Genomic DNA, 7,500 nt, shown 5'->3' with positions numbered 1-7,500 from the left:
ACATGACAGACCCAGTGGCCCACAAGTCACAGTATTTTATCTTTTCTCCTGCCCTTACCATTCCGGAAACGAAACACTCATTTCTGTTTTTTAAAATAGTTTCTTGTTGCTTTCGTTTTTTTGTTAAAGCCCCATTTTTTCCTTGACAAGTTTTCCTTGGCAGTGTAAATGGGAAAATATGACAAGTTTTTTTCTTGACAAGTGTCCTTGTTCAAAAACTTGCATGCTAGTTTTTGAACAAGGACACTTGTCAAGGAAAAACTTGTCAAGGACGATATTTGCTAGTGTAAATTACTTGTCAAGTGCACTTGTCAAGGAAAACTTGTCATATCTTCCATTTATACCCCTAAGGAAAACTTGTCAAGGAAAAACTTGTCAAGGAAAACTTGCAAGTGTGTACAGTCGGCAAGGTTTCCTTGACAAGTGGGCTTGTCAAGGAAAACTTGCAAGAAACTTGCTAGTGTAAATGAGGCTTAACTAAATACTAGAGATTACACAGTAAGGCATTCTTGTTCGATTCACGTTTTTTATTTTCAATTCCTAAACACGTTCGCAAATTCCCATAGAAACCGCTACAAGTTTAACAGATCGTGACGCTCAAATTACAACGTTAGCTTACATGAGGTACCTCAGAGCGGGTTCTCCTTGAACGCAACAAGAAATAGATTGGTCGGAACGATTTAAATTTGAATACCCTTCAGTTGAAAATGCATTTCAGTTTAACTTCATTAACAATAGATGACCTTCAAACATGCATGTTTTAGTGGCCGTTGGGTCAGGGCGATCCCACAGATTTTTTTGTTGATTTTGCTGCTTTTATTATTTATTTAATTATTAAGTTTTTCGGTCGAGTAAAAATTAAGGTGCAAAAGTATTTTTGCAGTTAAATTGATTTTGACTGAGCTAAATGCCGCAAAGAGTTTTACAAAATACTGAGAATGGAATAATTATTCAGATTTGTAGAAGGCTGGGTTCGACTTGAAAAACAGGTTGACTTGCGCGCGCGCGCGCGAAATAACTCACGCGAACAGTTGCTTGGTGAGTTGCTGTGGCTTGTCACACAGTTGCGAGCGAGTAGAAGCCCACTACCATAGCCATCAAAATGGCCAGAAAACTTGTGTATAACAAGACATTACAATTTAAATTTCTTTGCAATGGAGATCAAGCAAATTGGGCTCGACATTTTCTTGCAACAAGAGCGAGCAGTTCTCATACTCTTGCTGAAGTTTCAAGACCAGAATCGATGCTGCCAGTAGGAACGGATCATTCGTTAGCTGGTTCGGAATCGACTCGATCCACCTCTCTTCCGGGGTTTACATTCGACGATACAAAGAATGCCTACCGATCGAAAACGAGTTGGGAGATTGTTCGAGCCTTGGCAGTGTTTAGACTGTGCTCCTTCGATCTTCTTGTCAATAAAAATAAAGAGGTAAGTGGCGCGGTATGATGTTTTATATGATGCGGACTAAGGAGGGTCGAAGGCTTGGTGTGTCTTACGTAACGGAAACGTACGTGGTTTATCGTTGATTTTCGTCGGTCTGATTTAATCTCACGTAAATACGAGTTCGTTGTCTATGAGCCTTAGTGGTCATATTTTCACAAAAATGTTCTCAGAATCTCCGAGGGTTTTCGCTTGCTTTTGTTTCACCGTGATAATTTGTTTGTTTACAAAAATGTTCGCCTATAAAATGGCGCGTGATTGTCACGATATCCGAACAGTAATTTCACTTGTTCTGTGTAAACTCAAGGTAAAGAAGTGGTTTGTTTAGTTGAAAATTTGCGCTACATATCCTCTTATGACGAATTGTATTAACTTTCTGAACAAATTGGAAATAATTATTTCCTTGACTTCGTTTGATTAATTTCCAGCGACGGATTAAGCTTTTTTTCATATTTCGAAAGTAAAATTTAGGTGGCTGTCAATCAAATGTATCTATGACAAATGCAACTGCTGCCAAGAGAACACTACTATTGTCAAGGGAACACCAAAATTTTACTTTCGAAATATATCAAAAAAGTGTCATTTAGGGGGCTTGTGTGGCTGCATGATAATTTGAAGGTACTGCGCATGCCAACGTAAAGTATTAAAAGGTCGTGTAAGCTCCTCTAATCCCTAAAAGGCATTTATTTTGGTACCCTTTCACACCTACACTGTAAACCGGCCTAAACCGGCCAGGAGTCAATGGTTATAATATTCTACATTTCCATCAGGAGGCCCATTCAAGACACGTTCTGACCACCCGTTGAATTTGTTCCTGGTAGTCCCTGGTTCAATGTCCTAGCTGCACTTGTAAATAGCCAACTGGTTTGCCTCCGGCCAGTTGGGATTCTTAAAAAAGTTGTTCTGTTCAATGCTTGAAGATATTAGCTACTAGCTATTAAAGGGTAAATAATGATACTTTACTTATTTACTTATCATTCCCATCCATACAGTTCTGCATTCCCATACATTGTCTAAACTCAAAATACAACAACGGTCACACATTTTGTTTGGGTGCCAATTCTGAATCGTCACCACTTACGCTGTGTGGGAACTGTGTTAATAAACATAAGCCTCAGAGTCGGTGTGAAATTTGGCATAAATAAATTTTGTCTGGGAAGTTAAATCCTTTCAGCTTTCTCTTTGAATGGTTCAATCTGCTATTGCAGATAACAATGACCAATTAATTACCTCAGTCTGAGTCCCTAAGTTGAACAGGACTGATTCTCTCCAACACAATGTGCTTTTTTCACAGGCTAATTTTTTTGCAGATTCATGTCACAATTCTTGGATACAAATAGTTCCCTGCCAAATATTCAGAAACAGGAATATTGAACATTACCTAATAGTGATCATTTTACAAAAACACAGACAAACAAAGCAACAAAATATTAAGAAAAGTACTTCCTTTTCTCCTTAAAATAGGCTGAGATTCTCTCAGTTAAGAGCCCATTGTGTCAACCACAAAGTAATTCTTTATTTTGCCTATCCCCTTACCACTGCTGGCTTGCCAGTGAGTAATTAGGCAACACAATGAAAGTGGAACAAAATGTATAACGGCCTTGGAGTTTACTTTGGCCAAAATTTGTTGAAACAGTGTCTTCAACCTTATAGGCACAGTGGGGCCAATTATTCAATAGGGTTAAATATGACTTCCTTCCTGCTAGGCTATGCAAGGATGTCCAAAGTAGTGCCATCTATAGAGAAAGACATCTTCTCAGATGTAGGGGTGGGGAATGGTACCTCCAAAATCTTAGCATTCGCAAACTTTTCATCTGATCTCAAAATCTTGACAGCCTTTGCGAAGAGTCTCGTTTACGTTGCATATAGTTCGGTGTGAAGTCTTGCATGTTTTGGTCTTGGTCTCGGATTTGCAAACAAGGGTTTCGGTGTCTCAGCAAGTCTCAGATCTTATCATTGGTTACTCCTAGGTGAGGGACAACTGGAGAGAAAGTAGAATTCATATATTTGAGCAAACATGAACGTGGGGAAAAAAGGGTGTCATACCTCAATATGACCTGACTCTTGGTATAATACAAAAAAAGTATGCCATTCGGTTCTGGGATGTAGTGATCATATTGATTCCAGAAGTGTTTTAGTTCCTGATAGAACTTTCCCATCCCTATAATAAATAAATACATGTATGGTATGTATGATCATAATGTCATGACATCAGGGTTTTAACATGGCTTTGCTTCATATGATTATATGTAGCTGCTTAATATTGGCCAGAAGGTGCTTGGCAAACACTTATTCAGGAGATTGATGAAAGCAACGTTTTATGGCCACTTTGTGGCTGGAGAAGACCAGGAAGCCATAAAACCTGGGATAAAATGTCTGGAAAAGTTTGGTGTGGGAGCAATTCTTGACTACTCTGTTGAGGAAGACTTGTCTGAAAGTGAAACCAATGGTCACATGGCCAAGAATTCTGATGAATCATCTGATCCCTCTGATGTATATGACCGTTATAAACCCCATGTTGAATTTGCGGATAGAAGGAAGGGAGTGTATGGTGCTCGGACATATTTTTATGAAGGTGAAGCAGAGTGTGACAAGAGAATGGAGACATTTCTGAAATGCATTGATGCAGCAGGTATGAACTGTGCTTTAATAATAATTGTCTTCAAGGGTTTTTGTAATTTTATGTTCAATCTTTGACCACTCTCTACCAACTGCTATATGTTGATTAGTTGGGCAGCTCCAGGCTGGTGATCTTGACAAACCATGTCTTCCCTATAAGACTGGACAAAAACATCTGTTGTTCCTTTGGGCATTCCCATGGAAATTTTATAGAAACTTAAGAGGCAGTATAATAAAGTATAGTATAAATAGAGGCAGTCTTTTCTGGTAGAATGGCAACACAAAAAAACGTTAATAGCTAATAAAATATGTAGTGGCAGACTGTATATAAAATAAAATCTCAGTCTATTTCTAGTACAGGACGATAAGACATGTTTTTCTTAAGTTGGGATCAGCTGGCATTCTTTTTGGATTGTAATCCAAGAGGAGTTGAAAAAAACAATTTTTTACCTCAAGTCCTCTCTTTGCTTCAACCGCCATCCCTCAAAACAGAATCAGCGCTCCAAGCTCACTTTTTCAAAAAGTCGCCTTTTGGCGATCTTCAATTGTAAAATGGTCGCCATAAAAAAATTTTGGTCGCCCAAAAAAAAATTCGTTATGTCCAGGCCGGACACTTCGCGTATGTTACATGAACGTCTACTACGCCGAGCGACATGTTTGCAACACTTTCCTTGCCAAATTGTTACATTTACTCACTTGCCGATTAAAATATTGTAGTAACGGGCAAGACAAAGAGAAGGAAGAGACTCAGAATATGGTGAAAGTCCACTCGCCTGAGAGATCTTTGCATGATTTGCATAGAATTCTGCATTAAAATAAAGTTCACACGCAGTTAATACTCGTAAGGTTCCACTTAGTGTCTCATCTCCCTTAATTAAAACTGTTGCCGAATTGTACACTCAGGCAATTCCCATCGCCGGAAACCTTTACAGCTCGTAGGCCACGTTGTTCTTCAGGAAGTAAAGCAGTCCCCAGAGTATCTTCCGAAAACCTTCAATTGATAAATTTACTTTCAGGACGCTTTCCAATTCTGCACGGAGAATTTGCTCATGCTCTTCTTGCAGGTCGAGTACTCTTTCAGTTGATGATGAGTCTTCACTGACCAAAAGGTCTTTCAAGGTCTTGAAAATTTTCTCAAAGTCTTTCATCATGACAGAAAAGAAAGACTGAGCCCACTTTCATTTTTTTCACATTCTTTCATGGATGCAGACAACCCTTATGAAGCTTCTGATTGGATAGTTTTCGCGCGCAAAAGAATGTGACCCGCCCTTGCTTTAAAAATTAAACATCTGTACGCATCGTAACCACCTTATTCAGATTAAATTGTTGAGTTCAAACTCGATTAGAAGACACTTCAATCCGCTTTATAGTAACATTATTTTCTCTTTATAATCAACCAATCTAAACTACAATAACCCTGTGTGGATTTACCTAGTTTTGTTTTTGCCCGACAGTTTTCATCGCTATGAGTGACTGAGATCGGCGATGACCAGCAACGCTGATAAAAGAAACCAACTTTCTTGGTTTATCCCATTTGTATCCCATATTTCGTGAAAATTAACAAAAAAAACAGCTCACTTTTACCATTTTTTTTAGCGATCACTGTTGAAGGAAAAAACCCTTTTAGATTGCCTCGTTTTATCTCTCTCATTCAAGAGGCTAAAAACAACATTCTCGCAATCATTGATGCGTGACAACTGCACTTGGAGTCAGCACTGAATTTTTTTTTCCTATGGGAAAATTAAACATCCTCACTTTTTTCCCACAAGACCGTGCCCCAAAACTTATAATTATGATATATATACACAAAATAAGACAGAAATGCTCTCAACTAAAGGTACTTTTATTATAAGCACATTGAAAATCCTGCAGCGTTCAATCTTGGATTGGATTTAGCTGCCAACAGGTCGACCGGGGCGGCAAATCGTCTGTGTTCACTGATACGTCTCAACAGAGAACTGTCTCTGTCGGGATGGAAGTCAGTTCCGCTCCTCAGCTGGGTACAGGAAGTATAGTTTGGCTTGTTCCCAGTTTTCGCTCAGTTTAGGTTTACGCATTCGTATCGAGTAGCGGAACGGCGAGAAAGAGAAAGACAGGTGATACCGTCGCTTTTGCTTTTGATAATTCGACCAAAGATCGATTAATTTTCCAAGTAAGTTTCTTTTATAATCTGTCGGTCGCCAATTGGCAACTTTCGTCAAAATTTTAGTCGCCAAATATTTTTTCCACTCGCCATGGCGACCAAAATGGTCGCAGCTTGGAGCGCTGAGAATACTTGATTGTAAGCTATGTTTTCTCCAATAAGTTGCCATCCATTTGTTATCTGTGAGATACTGCTGTCAACAACATTTGAATTTGTCTGACAGTCACTTGGGCTGAGTTGTTCACACATGCTTTTAAATTTATGGCAGGTTAATTTATAATAATATTAATAATAATAATAATATGATTTTATTAACCTTAAATCCTATTGTAGAATTCATCTACATTGTAATCTAAGAAATAATTCAAAATTATTTGCAAAGCTTAGGAACATGAATATTAATGAATACGAGTAAAAAAAACATTAATATAATATATATAATTATATATATATATATAGAAAGGTGAGGCTAATGAAACCAACACATGATTCACTGTTACTCCGAGTTTCGTGCTTACGCACTCATCAGACAGTAACAGTGAAGCGTGTGTTGGTTTCATTAGCCTCACCTTTCTACGATTTAGCTCTACACTTATGTGTATTGAGCACTATTTAACAGTGTTGGCAGCCTTATTATTATTATATATATATATATATATATATATATATATAATTATATACTGATATAAAAGGATAAAAAGAAATAATAAAGAAAGAATAATAAAATTCATATATCAGAAAATTGAAACAATTAATATATAATAATAAAAATAATAGTAATAAGGCTGCCAACACTGTTAAAATAGTGCTCAATACACATAAGTGTAGAGCTAAATCGTAGAAAGGTGAGGCTAATGAAACCAACACATGATTCACTGTTACTCCGAGTTTCGTGCTTACGCACTGATCAGACAGTAAGCACGAAACTCGGAGTAACAGTGAATCATGTGTTGGTTTCATTAGCCTCACCTTTCTAATAATAAAAATAATTATTTTCATGCTAGCCCACATAAAGAGCTCAAACCATTGTTAAAAATTTTATTCTTTGAACATCTATTGTTTATTTCCATATAAAAATTATCATAATGGTGATTTGGGCTAACATGAATTACGTGCCATCATGATAGTTTGCCCAGATTGGTAGTACTCAATCTGGTAATCTAATACTGCCAACAAAGTTGGCCTTTAATAAGCTCTGTAGAGCTGATCCTTTTTTCTTTCATGTAATTTTCAGGAGCTGCGTCTAGTGATGGTTTTGCCGCCATCAAGGTGACAGCACTCGGAAGACCACAGATTC

General features: G+C 37.7%; 1 protein-coding gene across 2 annotated transcripts in view; it reads left to right on the top strand.

Annotated features, from left to right (window-relative positions):
* LOC137976328 (proline dehydrogenase 1, mitochondrial-like) overlaps positions 1-7,500 on the top strand; it is a 28,921-nt gene that overhangs the window by 929 nt on the left and 20,492 nt on the right. Inside the window, exons 1-3 of one of the 2 annotated variants that reach the window (XM_068823627.1) lie at positions 1,025-1,429; positions 3,695-4,073; positions 7,438-7,500. The exon at positions 7,438-7,500 is cut by the window's right edge and continues 2 nt beyond it. In XM_068823627.1, coding sequence (XP_068679728.1) covers positions 1,103-1,429; positions 3,695-4,073; positions 7,438-7,500 — 769 coding nt within the window. In that variant the 5' untranslated portion in view covers positions 1,025-1,102. Of the gene's footprint in view, positions 1-1,024; positions 1,430-3,694; positions 4,074-7,437 lie in introns of those variants that run through there. The other variant, XM_068823628.1, reaches the window with a different exon arrangement.

This window comes from Montipora foliosa, chromosome 11 (genome assembly GCF_036669935.1).
Source record: "Montipora foliosa isolate CH-2021 chromosome 11, ASM3666993v2, whole genome shotgun sequence".
NCBI lineage: Eukaryota > Metazoa > Cnidaria > Anthozoa > Scleractinia > Acroporidae > Montipora > Montipora foliosa.
The sequence above is the reverse complement of the archived record's forward strand: the minus strand, read 5'-3'. Positions and strand labels throughout refer to the sequence as shown.